The following is a 16,127-nucleotide window of genomic DNA, read 5'->3' on the forward strand; positions in this document are numbered from 1 at the left end:
GATTTGGATATTTTAATTTTTTTGTTTCTATTCAGGTCTTGTGTTTTGTAGTTGGTGGTTGATTGTAGTAATACTTGTAGGTTGACCACGGTGTCAGGGTTCGAGTCGATTACATTCCCAGGCTTACTGTGCGATGGCCCCGATAATACTGATCCGGCTATGGATATCATTGTGTTGATCTGAAATTCGGTCTGTTGTGTATAAGGTGGACGGTCTACGCAATGTGGTAAAGTAAGCCAAAATGGAAGGAGCCAGAACGAGCTTAAAGCCGAAAGAGGCAGCTTATCTCCGCCGAGGCCTAGACGAGCTCCGCGCTTTCCAGGCAACGAGCCTCCAATTCTCCCTGAATCATTCCACGACAACCACTCCCCTTCCTTCGCATCTACACATACGTATCACCATATCTCCAACTACTACCTCCATGCTTTAGCCATGCGTGCGATGTCCATCCTCCGTGCCCTGCGCGGCATGCGCCCGGCCTTGTCGCAACCCTCCGCGAAACACGTCACGTCCTTTCCACGCCTGGGCCGAACACTGGCTCCGCAAACGCAAGCACCTTCGCGATGCATCACGAATTCCTCCACCCGACAGATCATTCAGCCTTTTAGTCTAGCCCAAAGGGTCTCCACCCTCCGCTCCCTTACGCGCACATTACCTCTTCGCGCACCGCATCGCACATTCACCTCTAGCACCCGATTCCAGTACCCTCGCTATCAAAGAAGCTACAACCGATTCGATGGCTCAAGTGGCGCAGGCTCCTTTTTCTCGACCTTGATCCAGAAATCGAAACCACAACATTTCGTCGTGATCGGATTGGGCATCTCGGGAATCTACCTCTACAACACAGATGTGGTGGAAATGACTGGCCGCCGACGCTTCAACGTCGTTTCGCACGAACAAGAATTGAAGATGGGTGCCGAGACCTACCGCGAAATCCTCGCCACAGAACGGGGCAAGATTCTACCGGAAGACCACCCTCTCACGAGAATGGTTGATCGCGTCCTCCAGAGACTGATCCCAGAAGCGCCAATTCCCGGCGCCAACTGGAAAGTGCATGTTATCAATGACCCCGACCAGGCTAATGCATTTGTTATTCCCGGTGGCAAGGTCTTCGTGTACACTGGGATTCTTCCCATTTGCCAAGACGATGATGGACTTGCCGCTGTGCTTGGACACGAGATTGCCCACGTCGTGGCGCGACACCCGGCCGAGCGGATGAGCAATAGCTTTCTCACTGTCGGCACCGTATTCCTTATTTCGATCTTCTTCGATGTCTCCGGCCACTTTTCATCGATGATGATGAATCTGATCTGGAGCCTGCCGAATTCGCGGACCCAGGAGGCCGAAGCAGATCAAATGGGGCTGATGATGATGTCGAAGGCCTGCTTCAATCCTAAAGCCGCCGCGAAGCTGTGGCGTCGGATGCAGCAGATGGAGAAACGGGCTCCGCCACAATTCATGTCGACTCATCCGTCTTCGTACAACCGGGAAGAAGCCATCCAAGGGTGGATGGAGAAGGCGCAGGCAATTTACCAGGACAACGGGTGTGGCCCGTTCAAGACATTCAGTAAGTTGCTCCCACCTTTCTTAGTTCTTTGTTTGGTAGATGGGCTGTCTGACCCCCTCCGCAAATAGTGCCCAGCTTTCAAAACGCATATGGTTCGCATAGCCCGTCTGTGTGGTAGGATTCCAGCGCCGACTCCACAAGCATATATCGAACTACTAGTAGGTACTAGTAGTAGCTGTATTATATTTCTACGAAATTCTGATGAATACATGATCTCAATTCAATTCACATTCATAGTGTACTTCTATAGTAAAAGTATGCGTCGTGGTGGATGTAGTGTGTATACTGTGGTCCGCGGGGCGGTCAACATGCCCCCCTCGTGCAAACGCAGCAAACCCACCACCCGTCGAGCTCCAAAAATTCCCGGCACCTCGACGAAGCCCATCTTCCCCCAAACACCTCAGATCCCGTCGCATCTACCCCGGACGCGACTTTTCACAATGTCGTTATCCATCCCCGGGCCCTCTCAGCAGGGCCTCTTCAAGCAAGGGTACCAGAGGTAAGAAAGAATCAAATAGAAGCAACCCCCCCGGAGATCCCACCTCCTTATCGGCCCCGGGCAGCCAGCGAATGAAGCCAGTCCAATGCTGACATTTTCCTTTTCAATTCAGCCACGATTCCGAGGATGGAGCCGTGATTCGTAACATCGAGGCCTGCCAGGCCATCTCCGGCACTGTCCTGACCTCCCTGGGCCCGTACGGCCGCAACAAGATCGTCATCAACCACTTGCAGAAGATGATTCTGACCTCCGACGCTGCCACGATTCTTCGCGAGCTGGATGTTGTGCACCCCGCTGCTAAGCTGCTGGTCATGGCCAGTCAGCAGCAGGATGCGGAGATGGGCGATGGCACCAACTTGGTTATTGTTCTGGCGGGAGAGTTGCTCAAGAAGGCGGAGGAGCTTATTCGCATGGGATTGAAGACCAGTGATATTACTTCGGGTTACGAGAAGGCACAGAACTTTGCCCTGAAGACTCTAGAGGGTATGTTTTGACAGTCATTATTGATGGTGGGGGCGTTGGAAGAAAGATAGGAGACAGATGAATTGGTTGCTAACTGCTGGTTGCTGTGATTAGACCTCGAAGTTGACCGACTCAAGGATATGCGCTCCATCCCGGAACTCAGCAAGGCCCTCCGAACCGTCGTCGCTAGCAAGCAGTCCGGTACGGAAGACATTCTGGCCAACCTCGTTGCCGAGGCCGTGCTCGCCGTCCTGCCCAAGAACCCCCTCAACTTCAACGTGGATAACGTGCGTGTCGTCAAGATTATGGGTGGCAGTCTGGAGCAGTCCAAGGTGGTAAAGGGTATGGTGTTCGGCCGTGAGCCCGATGGTATTGTCAAGCAGGCCCGCAAGGCCAAGGTCGGCGTGTTCAGCTGCCCCATTGATACCCAGCAGACTGAGACCAAGGGCACCGTTCTGCTGAAGAATGCCCAGGAGATGGTTGACTTCACCAAGGGCGAGGAGGAGCGTCTAGAGACCGCCATCAAGGAACTCTACGACTCCGGTCTCCGCGTTGTGGTCGCCGGTTCCACCGTCGGCGAGCTGGCCATGCACTACCTCAACCGCTTCAACATCCTGGTCATCAAGATTCTCTCCAAGTTCGAACTCCGCCGTCTGTGCCGTGTCGTCGGCGCTACCCCTCTGGCCCGTCTGGGTGCCCCCATGCCCGATGAGATGGGTACCGTCGATGTCGTCGAGACCACCGAGATCGGCGGTGACCGTGTCACTGTCTTCCGTCAAGAAGATGCCAACTCCGCCACCCGCACAGCCACAATTGTCCTGCGCGGCGCCACCCAGAACCACCTGGATGACGTCGAGCGTGCCATCGACGACGGCGTCAACGTCGTCAAGGCCATCACCAAGGACCCCCGCCTCGTGCCCGGCGCTGGCGCCACCGAGATCCAGCTCGTCGAGCGCATCTCCAACTTCGCCGACAAGACCCCCGGCCTGCCGCAGCACGCCATCCGCAAGTTCGCCGAGGCCTTCGAGGTCGTCCCGCGCACCCTGGCCGAGTCCGCCGGTCTCGACGCCACCGAGGTCCTGTCCCGCCTGTACACCGCTCACCACCGCATCAACCCAGCCGAGGAAGAGGAGGGCAGCTCGTCTGAGGAGGAAGAGGAGGAGGAGCCGTACTGGACTACTGGTGTGGATTTGGAGACTGGTTCCGGCGACGGTACCCTCGATGCTGTTGATGAGGGCATTCTCGACTTGATGGCCACCAAGAGCTGGGCTATCCGTCTGGCTAGTGAGTCTGCTCGCACTGTTCTCAGCGTCGACCAGATCATTGTCGCTCGCCAGGCTGGTGGGCCGAAACCCCCGGGGCCCAACCCTAACTGGGATGAGGATTAAACGTTTGATTATGAGGCTTCGAGACCGCTGGGACGTTGATAGATCTCCGTACGATATCACGAAAAAAAGTCGGCTGGTGTGTATAGCAGAGTATGATAATACATCCCTAACGTTTGGTCAGACTTCAGTCTACTTGACGGAGAATATCTAGCATAATTGTAGAAAAGTCGTTCGCTTTGTATGAACGTTTCCTACGAGCATGTGTCGTTTCAGTTTTGACATTCGAATGCTTGAGGTCCAGCAGATACCGAGCATGATCACCGTCATCGACATTTAGTAATAGCCGCAGCGAAATTCCGGATAAATCTCTCTGTTGCTACGCTGTACAGATTCAGACCGACGGGAAGAAGACGTCTCATTCTCCTGCCACGCCCAGGACACCGGCCCCTGCACCGACGTCGAACTGGTAGTTTTGCGGGTAAAAGTGAACTCGTCGTTGGCCTTCCTCATCGACATACATTAATATAGTAATCTGCCTTTATTCGCGTCGTAATGCCTCGTAGAACTTCGTCGATGGCCTTCTTACACCAGACCCCGAACTTTTTCTCTGCATCCTCGATTGCCTCCAACTAGTTCGGAGGATCTTGCGAGAGGTAGGTTGAAAATGTTCAATTGAGGCTGAACGAACGATGGTTGGAGAAGGTTGTAACGTTGCGTGGGGAAGTGAAGATTCGTAGCAAGCGAAGAGAACTTTGAAGGTCCTGATCTTCGCTGCCGTTGAATCGTAGCCCGGAGGCCGCCTGTCTTGTATGTGCAATCCAACATCTCTGTAGTCCCTTTGGAGGATTCGGTCTCCTTTCTTGCCACATCAATGGGCCCTGCGTCACCCTATTCTGTGTCTCTGGAATACACGAGCTTCCGTTGTGGTCCTCATGGATTCCTCCATAATGGAGAGAGTTCACCCAATTAGCCACCGGCGACAACTTGTCCAAGAACTTAGACTGCCGTTAAAAGAGTACGCTTTGGATCTGTCAGAAACAACTTCACTGCAATTCGTATTTCGAGCTTCGTAAGCTCTAGTTTTCGGAGAGCTCCTGTGAAAATGAGCCCTTAGCGAGCGTGACATCGTCGTCAACTCTGGTCACGAGAACATGTGTTTCTTTTGCAACTGTGCATTCTTTGCATAAAACCAAGCGCGAAATCAGCCATAATTTCGTCGGGAATTCTGGTGCACTGCCAGACGTGCATACGGCCGGAATTTCGGTTGTTTGACCGGACCACTACAATGAGCTCGCAGATTTTTAGCGGCAGATCTTCAATTCCTGATCGAACTTCCATGAATAACCGTGTTTGATATCCGCGTCATTCGTAAGTGCGAAGACTGCGAACAACCACGAGTCGACAGGTAACTCGACTTCGTCAGCCTCTTTGATCACCCAATGTCCTGGTAAAGCTGGCCGGTGCCGCCTTCTTATCTCGGCCAACCCTGAAGACGTCGATAACACCCAACCGTAAAAAGAAAGGCCGATACAGGGAAATGATAAACTTTGTATGATGCTGAAAATGGCTTCCAGCTGGAACAAAGTACGTTGAAAATCATCGCTTGTTTTGCCATTTTGTTCGTAGGCATGTTTCGCCACGAACATTCAGAAATGCCCACTCGTCAGCGAGTTCCCAGAACGTAGGCCCCAAAAAAAGATTCAAGAAAGTTCTGTTGTTCGTGACTTTGAAATCCCATAAGGCTCAAGCGGGCTAGGACTTGGATAGTCCTTCTCAGAAATCGCTCTCGGTGTCTGTCATGTTGGTGACTGACTCGGAGGTGTTTCTTTGCAATTGAGCTGCGAGGGAAACTCCAACCGATATCGGGAGCTTCTGTTCCAAGCCTCGATTATTTCTGCAATTTAAGCTCTTTCAGGCATATCCTGTGGTCAGGCCCCGTACCGTCTTGCCTTTGCTAAAAGAGCGGAATGAATGCCCCGTTGTTGGGTGCATCGTTGACTTGTTTGATGTCCCAACTCACCGGCACTCCCCGCAACCACCTTGGCTTAATAACCCTCAATTCATTCCAAATGCTTTGGACACATTCTCGCATATTCATTGCTCCTTGACTCCCCTAGGATCAAGTCTATCCGGGTAATAATCAGCCAGAGTGACTTCCCAGTCTCATAAAATCAAAGAACTTGCAGCATGACTGATCATAAATTGGCTGGGTCGACAACTCGAGAGCATGGGGCACTTTATCTGCCATTATGATGTAAATATCCGAGAACTTCAGCTTGGGGAGCATTCTGGAGGCTTTGTCTTTAAAGAGGTTCTTCAGAGACACTATTGGCGACTTGTTGCTTGACTCCTTTGACATTTGACCCATGGACGCCAGGGGGAATCTGAATTGACTGTTCTTTTCATTCAGAGCAAAATTCTGAATCGTTTCACGAGCAGCGCCTTCGTGAGTGAAGGATCTTGTGTATTGGGTTCGGGGGAAATAGCACAATTGTAAAATTGCACCAATGGCGACTCTTCATGATCGAAATGCACCCGTGTTGTCTCATCTCAGTCGTTGGGGTCGAATTGGTACAGTAGAGTCAGTCAATGGCTCCATCAGTGGGCAACATTCGAACTCTCTGTTCTCTCTTGCATCACTCCAGTATTGTGATCCAGGCTGCTTTTGGGTTTGTCGTAAACGGCGAGAGAAGGAAGTTAATCCACGCAGCCATCTCAATCTCATGTCCTCCCCCACTGCTTCTAGACGACCTTGATTGGCTTCTTACTCCCGACAATCAGTGCACGGCCCGTATATCGTAGCAAAGTATTCGAAACAATGAAATTCACAGGTTCCTGGGATCCCTGACTCCCTCAGTCCCGTTTTGGGGTGAAGAACATTATCCGTAGTCGAAGTTTGCGGTCTAAAAGAACGCAACGCAGCTTGTCGGGGTCTTCCCATACCGAACTTATCGGGTGATGACACAAGCGATTCAGAAGTCCGGTCTCCATGGAAAGGCCATGATATTATAGTCTTGCGCCACTGAGATGCTGCAACCATCATCTAGGTAGTTCTGGGCATTGGCTTTGCGGGGTCGCGCCAATTAAGATCGGGCCTGCCACAATTTGCCCGATCCAGATTTCATTTTAGTTTTTCCACCGGCCTCCGCGGTATAGTACAACTTGGTTTTCTTGTATCGCGTATGCCAGGGTTGGAAGACCCGTTCCGCCGTGATTTTCTCGCTGCAAGAAATGGTGCCACAAAGTATTCGAGCACAGGTGGTCGACATGGGCTTTGACCAGGTCGTAAATGTGGCCCTTGCTTGAGAAAGCGAAATTCTCCGCCCTCTTTTTGCTCGCTGTCCACTGGCGAGTCTCGAGCGCGCCTCTGCCACTCTGACAAGCGTAAAGAGGCTAAAAGCTAGCCGATGCGTTTCGAAGTTGATTCAGATGCCAATTTCGTCAACAACCTGCGTGTACTCCTATCTCGCGGGACTTGGGATCCGTCGTGCTCATGCATAAGGCGTGCTGCCGTGTATGCAGTCGCGTGTGACTTGATTTCATTCAACGGATCGCCTCAAAAATGGAACCAGTATTGCACCACATAGCAACGATTGCTGCGTAGCTTGGATAGCTTTTCGCTTCACTTTTGATTCGAGTTCCCAGGTCCAGGTAGTCAAGCATTGCCTGGTCTTCTGTGGGTCCATAGGTAGGTTCATGGTGCCAGGGTGTTGGGAGGTAGTCTGGAAGATGTAGGATGATAGACGAAGCCGGAGCGAAGATGGCTAGAAGAGGAAGTGTAGGAGTTACCCGGGCAAGAGCGAGCCGAGCAGTGAGATGCTAGTTTTGGATATCAAGCTCCCACTAGATGATGGCATGATATCAAGATATTTCGATGATGAGGCAGGTGAGATGAGAGGAGAAAGTGTAGTCCCACGCCCAGCCATGGGTGGGTGAATCGTATGAATGGGGAGTGAGTAGGAGGTGAGATTTCAAGATGGCTTCATCTTGAGTAAGAGCCTTTGTGGGTATGTTGGTGTCAGGAGACTCTTGGATCCTCTCGGGGATGATGGGTGAGGATGGTTTGTATTGACGAACAAAGCAGTCTCGTGGTGAATGATACGTGATTAGATTTCGGAAACAGGCGATGAGAGAACGAGGTCATATCTCCGACTGCTTGTCTTCATCCGCTAAAGTCTCGACAATGAATCATGTAACTACGAAGGACATTTGTCTGCCAAAGGATCGTGCTGCAATGAAAGACCTAGAGATATGATGTCACATGGCCATCACAAGTGCTGTCTCGTCTTCGAATTAAGTGCTGATCTGGACCATAAAGGCATCTTTCTTACAGGTGCTCATGTGAAAGCTAGGATTTGAGTGAAGCTGCCTTTTGAGAACGGAAATGGTTGATTCAACGTGGGGTGCAATCATCCTTTGATCGTGGACCTATCAACTACGTAGGTAAAATTGTGGCTCTTGTTTTGGATCTCTGCGCTACCACATATACATAGATGTCGCCAGAAGAAATTGTCTCACTCGTGATTACGACACGCACTAGCAGTGCTGCAAAGTCGATAATGCACAAAAGCGAGCTACAAAGAGGTAAATTTTCAAAAAAAAAGAAAACATAATTTCATTCGAATATATTTACTAAAAACGATTGTGCCTCCACACTGAGTGTTCATGGCTGGCTTGTATGGCTGACTAAATAACAACTCACGTGACACCTAGATTTTCCCCGAAACCCTCGCCATTCTTTTCGTCCGCATCGCGATTCGAGCTGTCCCCTTTCAATTCCCCCCCACGGTTCACTTCTTTGATTTCTTTTTCGGAGCCCCGGTCTCGTTCACGCCTTCGCCATGTCTTTCCCCATCCAGTCCGCAGCTCGCTGCGCCAGACAGCTGTCCGGCTCCGTCCGCCCATCCTCCCTGCGCATCGCGACCTCATACACAGCCCGCACACCCAGCGGCCGACGATGGGAATCTACCGAGGCCGCCGCTGCCTCTGCCAACCCCAAGATTACACAGATTGTCGACCAAATCAGCACATTGACTCTGCTTGAGACCGCCGACCTCGTGTCTACTTTGAAGGTGGGTGTTACAATTCGATGATGCGACATGGACGAAGCAATCGCATGGCTCCACTGCTCCATCGTTGTGAAGTCTGCGCTTCGGACCCAATTGCTCACATTCCATTCTGCTAGACCCGCCTGAATATCCCCGACCTCCCCGTTGGCGGCTTCGCCATGGCCCCCGGAGCCGGCGCACCTGGCGCCGCTGCCCCCGTTGAGGAAGAAGAGGCCGCCCCCGCCGCTGCCGAGAAGACACTGTTCAACCTGAAGCTCGAGGGCTTCGAGGCTGCCTCTAAGCCCAAGATCATTAAGGAGATCAAGAACATGCTTGGCCTGTCGCTGGTGGACAGCAAGAAGTTCGTCGAGTCCGTGCCGAAGGTCATGAAGGAGTCTGTGCCGAAGGAGGAGGCCGAGAAGATCATCGAGACTCTCAAGGGTCTGGGTGCTAAGGCCATCATGGAGTAAAGAAATCACCTCGCGGCTTGGGGACAAAAGCAAAATCGGACCGTCGTTGTTTTGGGCTGGGGATTGGAGGTGTTTTTTGCGTCTCTCTCACATTTACACTCTTCTCCCTGTGTTTTTTTTTTATTACCAAGACAATTTTTGGATTTCTTGCGCGGCCTGTGCTATTGGGCTTTGAGGATATCTTCTGAGCGTTGTTGTTGGCCTGGTCGTGTGAGGGCAAATGTACATTATACGCATTGTGTTATAGACCCGTCTGGTACAGAGGGTTTGTTTGATTAATTGATGCATTGAGCATTTTCAAGGTATTATTTTCATCTTGTAAAATATATTCGAGTTGATTTAGTTGTATGTGGTGGCTTCTTGAGTAGTACCGAGTGGTCCCGTGAAGGCGGACTGGAACCTCCGACCTCCGCTCTTTTCGCAATCTCCGCCGCAACACTACCCAACCCGTCACCACCACGCGCCGCCCTCGCTGAGCAGATCTTGCGCCCGCAATGTCAAGGTCGGCGGCTTCTCTGAAGCAATGGCTGCAGCTGCGCCGGACACTATCTTCCAAAGCCCCCTCGACCCTTGTCCCTCGTGCGCTGAACCCGCCTCTCTCGACATCCACTTCCCGCCCGACGACGACGGACAATGGCACGCTCAAGCCAGCGCGTTCATTCCATAGCTCCCGACCACGAAGCGCTGCCAAGAAAACTACTCGTCGTGCACCCTCGGTTATTGAAAAAGAAAGAACCTTAGAGCGCTCGAAAGGTTATATCGGAGAGAAGGGTAATCTTTTCCTTCGATCTCCTGTTGGAGGCTTTTTGGACAAGGGATTGGGCGAATTCTTGAAACTTCATGAAGAACTCGCTGAGCCCTATTACGACATGTCGATACGACTTGGTTTCATCTCGAGGGACATCACTCTTAAGACTTACAAGGAGGTTGGGCGAAAATTGGTTACAGCGGCTTTTGAAAGCGCGCCCAATGCGGCGGCTATACGGGCTATTTCGGTTGGTAAGTTCCATGCTCTTGATCAAAGGTTCTTTCCGTGAAATGGAAATGTGTGTTTGAACGTGATTCGTATGTCATGGTGCTGTGGTCACTAACTGTACGCAGACGTTGATACTGTTTTTCGAATCGGCCACTGCGTGATGGGGCAATTCCATGAAAAGTACCTTAATGAATGGACTCTATCCGCATGCGGAATGGCAAAGGCTCGCATGGCATTGGTCATTATCGTAAATCGAGCCGCGAATAAAGAAAAGATACCACCCCGCTCTGAATGGGTAGAGGAAATTAAAAAGCTGGCTGCGCTGGAATACCCTCCTGCGATGCTGCTGCATGCCAAGATCCTGGGCCAGCGTGGTCAATATGAGGACTCCTTTCGCATCTTCGAGAAGAAAATTTTCCCTCGGATTTCTCCCACGCGCTCGGAAGTCCCGATGTTCGATAATATTCGTGTGGGTGGGATGGAGTCGCCATATCGGTTGTACGCCCTATATCGTGCTGCGTACGATAAGCTCTATGGCTCAAAGGAAAGTCGGGAGAAGGCAGATGAGGCGACTCGTATCGCTGCGCTGGAATACAATGATCCGGACGCATTGGTTGAGTATGCCTCGCTCATGATGAATGAGAATAATCTCGACATGTACGAAGAGTGCATGGTCAAGGCTGCTTCCGGAGGCCATCAACGTGCCGGCTTCTACCTGGGCAACTTCTACTATCTTACTTACCATGGCCAATATCCCACCCGTGAGCAGAGGAGCCCCGATGCTCAAAAGTTGTTTTGGCTGCAACGACTTGCCGAACAGAATAAAGACGGCTCAGTTTCTATCCCGAAACGGGTGCTTGGTTGGGCTGCCTCTTTCTTCAACCAGTCTCTGTCCAAAGATGACTATCGCCTCTTGGCGGTCTGCTGGTATGAAATTGGAGGCTTTCTGGCCCATCCGGAATCGCTATTTATGCGGGCGCTGTTTATGCGTGAAGTTGCTGTGTCAGTCGAGGAAAGAGAAGACGCGGCTATTTACTTCGAAACCGCGGCTGATCACATGACAGATCCGCAATTGAAGCAGAAGATTGTGGAGATTCAGAATAACTGGTTTGATCCCTGCTACGAGCCAAGTCTGCCGAAGAAGCTTCTGGCTGTACGATAGTGGTGGGAGACGTACTTGGACAGGATTTATCAACATTCATGGATGTATTATAGTTGCATTTTTGAACATATTTCATATTCTAGCGATTATAGACCTTCAATTTATCCTCAGTTCCAGCTGCAGGGTTTAAGATTAGTGTATAGTTGAGTTTGATGGTCATCATGCCATCGGCTTCCTAAGCAGCCGCCGGGCCAACCTCTGTCACACTCAATCAAACCCCTTTCCGAACGAAGATTGGCAACAAAAAGGCCGCAAAAGGAAACACAAGAGACTCTCAAGCTAAAACGAGAGACAATTCTACAAATAAAGACGCATGCGTTGACGTTCATTCACCTTGAGGCTAACTCAACTCCTACAACCTTATAGCCGACTAAAATTTCGCGAACTTGAATCGATTCTTGATCTTCTCAGAACGCCATACCAGCGTCACCAGGTCCATGTCTACGTCCCAAGAAGCCCTTCTGGCGATGCAGATATCGATTTTGATAGAGATTTTCTCATCGCGTGAAACTTCATTCAACTTTGGTTTTGTATTCTCTTGACAGCTGGTCTGAGTGCTGAAGTGCTTGGCTTTCTGATCATGCGGGTCTGGATATTTCTTTTCAATTGATATTTGAGATATGAGCAGAGCAATATCACTTGCTAGTTATCATGCTACAGGGTGTATCGAAATCAGATTTTCCACTACATTCTCTTTGATCCTCTCTCGAACCTTATTTCGAAATACCCTAATCTATATCTAATTTCGCTGTTTTGAATTATCGAAATGTATTGTCACACATTATCAAATGATGGCTTACCCCACTAAATTACATGAAATAGCTATACACTACTCGTTATCCCTCATCATCAGCAATCTCCTAGAATATTCTTTGCGACTTAGCAAATTCGGCGTGCTCCTTCTTTTCCATTTGCTTTCGTAAAAACCCACCAGGCACCCGAACAAATGCCGGGTTGGCTGGAATTTTGTTGACATTGAATTTACAACTTTTGTGCGGTCTTCTTTAATACATAAATAACACCTCATTGGTGTGCAGCTTCTGACGTACGCAGGCACCTAACCAAGCTGTACGAAATTCTAGGGGATTTAGTCGTATAAAGATAGTTGAGCATCCGCACAGTACCACATCCATATATAGTAATTCAAGCTAAATTCTTCAGACGCAGTGTGGCTGCCTCCTCTAGAAGTCTTGCAATTGCTTCATGGCCATTCGATTTTGCAAAATTCCGTGGCGTATCATCCTCTTCAACCGCAACAGCGGAAACATCCGCCCCTTTTTCGAGGAGCATTCTTACAACTGCTTCATTCCCAGACTCGGCCGCTATATGCAGTGCCGTATGCCCCAAGTAATCACGGTCCATCACGTCCGCCCCATTCGCCAGGAGTGACCTAACAGCCCGTTCATTGCCATCCTGTGCAGCAAAGTGTAGTGGTGTCAAATGTCTAGAAGGTTCAGATACAGCCACATTTGCACCCTTCGCCAGAAGTAGGTCAAGAATAGACTCGCTGCAAGAGCTCTCGACATCAAATACTGAAAATAACGCTGTATGCCCAGTGGATGAAGTTGCCTCTAGGTCTACTCCCTTCTCTAGGAGCAGCTTCACCACCGCTTCATTTCTAGACGGAACTGCATAATGGAGTGCTGTTTCTCGCTCGATCGTTAATGCTGCCACATCAGCTCCCCTCTCCAGAAGCAGTCTCGTAACACTTTCATGGCCACCACGGGCCGCATAGTGTAGAGCAGTCTCTTGGATTGAATTAGTGGCAGCGATATCTGCCCCCATTCCCAGGAGTATATGGGCGGCTGTTTCGTGGCCATTCCCTGCAGCAAGTTGCAGTGCGCTACATGTCGAACTCCGTCCCATATCTATCGCAGACGATAGATCCGCACCTGCATCCACCAAAAGCTCGATGATGCAATGCATTCCGGCCTCTGCGGCGAGACATAACGCTTTGCTTTTCGCTTCAAGCGGAATTGGCGCATCCCTGGTTTTCCTTAGGAGCTTGCGGATTACAGGTGCTTGATTCCTTTTCGCGGCCCATTCGAGGACGGAGTTTTCGTCGGCGCAGATATGGCTGCGCGCACGTTGATAAAGATGGGAATCGAGGATGCTAGCATATCTCCGCGCCGTGCGTAGAAATGAGCCGACGTCTCGTGTGTCCAGAATGTCCGCTATCATGAGGAGGATCTCGATTGGAAGGTCGAGTAGTGGACTTGGCCGCACCTGTTTGATGGGCATGTTGAATTCGAGGACTACTCTGAATAAACCTCTTGCGTCATTTCACGAGTTTTACCTTGTCAGGTACTGTAAAAGACAGATGTCGACGAAGGCCACAGAAAATGGGAGGGGCGGAGATCTTGCCAGATATTCGTTGCATCTTCATTATGTTTGCACCGTTTGTCAAAACATTCTGACCAATAGACACCTTGCGGACGGACCATACGAGCTTGATACAGAAGCTATTTTATGCAATTATTTATTACGGTACCTGGATACTGTCAAGAACAGGGTTCAGGAGTAGACTAAACGTAATAGGTATAGCGTCATGCAAAATAGAGTTCGAGAAACAATTCAAGAGAATAAACCAGTGAAACTGATTTCGATCCACACAGTATCTTTAAAGAGACAAAGGCCTGTTGTGTGTTATGTTCGAGAAATCGAGGATTGCAATGATCTGTTGTGAACGTAGCTAGAGTCTGATGGTAATAATGTCATCAGCTATCTAAACAGACCCCTCAACGGGTCCACCCCGTACCTGTCATTCAATCAACCCTCAATTGAAACTGTAGACGACAGCATGCACCGAGTGGGAGAAGGATTTCATAGAGGGTACTCCAGCGAAGATGAGGAGAGGAGAAAGAGTAGGACGTGGTCCTGTGCCCCTATTCTGATATTTCTCCTCTGAATGTTTACTGATCCTTCAAAAGCTAATAGCCGAACACACCTCATGAGCGGATCGAACTTACGAAGATCCCAAAATGCCACACACAAGCCCCTCGAAAGACAATCTTGCTAGGGGCAAAGGCATCTTTAGAGACTTCATTGTCACCATGCCATCAGCTAGATTATATACTAGTACTGAATTCGTCGCGGAGGATACTCATCGTTGTCTAGTACTAAAACGTAGCAACTAAGCCATTTTCGGATACTGTCATGAATAGAAAGAACGTTAAAAGATCGAAGGCGTTTTGTCGTCTTTACTTTCCTCACACTTCTGCGACAAACTTACCTGACCTTCGAAACATTTTTTTCCAGCTACATTCGGCGTGAATTAAGTCATTGAACCTTTCACAATGCCAGGAGGCTACCAACATTCCGATGACTTTCTTGATGGTGGTCCCAATCTTGCAAGGGATATTCCCATGGTGTTGGGATTCGTTTTTGTCATTTTCATTCTTGTTCTGACAGGTCTCATTGCTGGTGGGCTTATTTTCTATACGGTCCAGCAATTTGTGAACTATCTTTGGCTAGGCTAAGGTTGTGATGCTACAATGATGAACTGAGCAAGAGCTAGTCTGCTGTTGACGAATAATTCTGGGATACTCTGTTCGTGATTGGGGATTTCGTTTGTTATAATTCGCCCTTACCTGGTGTATCTTGATTTTCCTGTCACACTATTATTAACTAGGTACTGAAATGGGAGTGGTGGTTACTCGCTATGCCTCCTGGAGATTTGGAACTAGTCCCTTTTCGGATACTCTAGTCAATAAAAACACAAAGATTCAACGTCTTCTCCCAACTTAATCTCACATCTTCCTTCAACCAACATATCTCGACTTTACAATAACTTGTTTCTGAACAACGGTTGCTCGATTAAGACTCCACTCCTCAAAATGCCCACCACGATGCCAGGTGCCTTCCCTAGCGAACTGGCCGTTTTGCGGCCAGCGTGCACCCACGACAATATCAAGTCTTTGAACACATACCTTCTCGCACTTGCAATGAGAATTATCGTGCTTGCTGCTTGGACTGTACTGGCGGGAGCTTTTGCCGTGAGAGTGGTTTTCCTCTTGCTCATGCATTTTCTAAAGGTTATCATCGTCCCGGTCAGTAGAAAGGTCTTTCCGTCTTGAGATTCCCGTTTCCTATGTGAATTTTGAAGCTTGTGATATGATCCTTGCCGTGGGAGTTTGATCGTCACTATACCATAACTTGCCTAATCGAGCGCGGTGGTTACTCATCGAGAATAGTACTAGCCTATATTAAACTGATCACTTCCACACTAGGCTATTCAAGGAACCTTGTGTTTGTTGCGCTTCTGAGGAGAGGGGATGTAAGTGGGTTGCGTGTGATGTTCTTTCAATCCTGTCAAATGAGTGAAATTGATGTTTTGATATACTACATCGCGATTCTACTTGCCAGACCAGCCTAGAAGAGTTTGTGAGGTAACTTATGATAGTGCAGCCGAGCACATCTCCCTGACTTAGGTCTATGAGGAGCTGATTACAATGAGGACCGACATCTCACAGCAGTAATCTCCCAACGCCAGAGGAGGGCTAGCTTTGGTGCTGTTTCGAAATCGTTCGAAGAAACGCTAGAGGACGTGCCAGGGAGCGCACTAGAGGAGGCAAGAGACAATTTGGAATGTCACCTAAAAGGGGCATGGGAAGAC

At 49.7% G+C, this 16,127-nt stretch overlaps 5 protein-coding genes across 5 annotated transcripts; 4 read left to right on the forward strand and 1 right to left on the reverse strand.

The window, feature by feature from the left end:
* Nucleotides 1-432: 432 nt before the first annotated feature.
* Nucleotides 433-1,635, forward strand: N7532_008976 (M48 family metallopeptidase; the record flags this gene model as incomplete). The annotated part of the gene is made up of 1 exon (XM_056621467.1): nucleotides 433-1,635. One exon carries the CDS (start codon nucleotides 433-435, stop codon nucleotides 1,633-1,635), a length of 1,203 nt encoding a protein of 400 aa, XP_056472273.1.
* A 372-nt stretch (nucleotides 1,636-2,007) lies between these two features.
* On the forward strand, nucleotides 2,008-3,916 carry N7532_008977 (chaperonin-containing T-complex subunit CCT8; the record flags this gene model as incomplete). The annotated part of the gene is made up of 3 exons (XM_056621468.1): nucleotides 2,008-2,066; nucleotides 2,179-2,549; nucleotides 2,643-3,916. The coding sequence occupies 3 exons, from the start codon at nucleotides 2,008-2,010 to the stop codon at nucleotides 3,914-3,916; spliced, it is 1,704 nt and encodes a 567-aa protein (XP_056472274.1).
* Nucleotides 3,917-8,697: 4,781 nt separating this feature from the next.
* N7532_008978 (mitochondrial 54S ribosomal protein bL12m) lies at nucleotides 8,698-9,374 on the forward strand (the record flags this gene model as incomplete). The annotated part of the gene is made up of 2 exons (XM_056621469.1): nucleotides 8,698-8,928; nucleotides 9,042-9,374. 2 exons carry the CDS (start codon nucleotides 8,698-8,700, stop codon nucleotides 9,372-9,374), a joined length of 564 nt encoding a protein of 187 aa, XP_056472275.1.
* Nucleotides 9,375-9,868: 494 nt separating this feature from the next.
* Nucleotides 9,869-11,512, forward strand: N7532_008979 (uncharacterized protein; the record flags this gene model as incomplete). Its single annotated transcript, XM_056621470.1, has 2 exons — nucleotides 9,869-10,373; nucleotides 10,476-11,512. 2 exons carry the CDS (start codon nucleotides 9,869-9,871, stop codon nucleotides 11,510-11,512), a joined length of 1,542 nt encoding a protein of 513 aa, XP_056472276.1.
* Nucleotides 11,513-12,655: 1,143 nt separating this feature from the next.
* N7532_008980 (uncharacterized protein) lies at nucleotides 12,656-13,753 on the reverse strand (the record flags this gene model as incomplete). Its single annotated transcript, XM_056621471.1, has 1 exon — nucleotides 12,656-13,753. One exon carries the CDS (start codon nucleotides 13,751-13,753, stop codon nucleotides 12,656-12,658), a length of 1,098 nt encoding a protein of 365 aa, XP_056472277.1.
* Nucleotides 13,754-16,127: the final 2,374 nt, after the last annotated feature.

This window comes from Penicillium argentinense (genome assembly GCF_028826775.1).
Source record: "Penicillium argentinense strain IBT 30761 chromosome Unknown utg000009l_segment0_segment0, whole genome shotgun sequence".
Classification (NCBI taxonomy): domain Eukaryota; kingdom Fungi; phylum Ascomycota; class Eurotiomycetes; order Eurotiales; family Aspergillaceae; genus Penicillium; species Penicillium argentinense.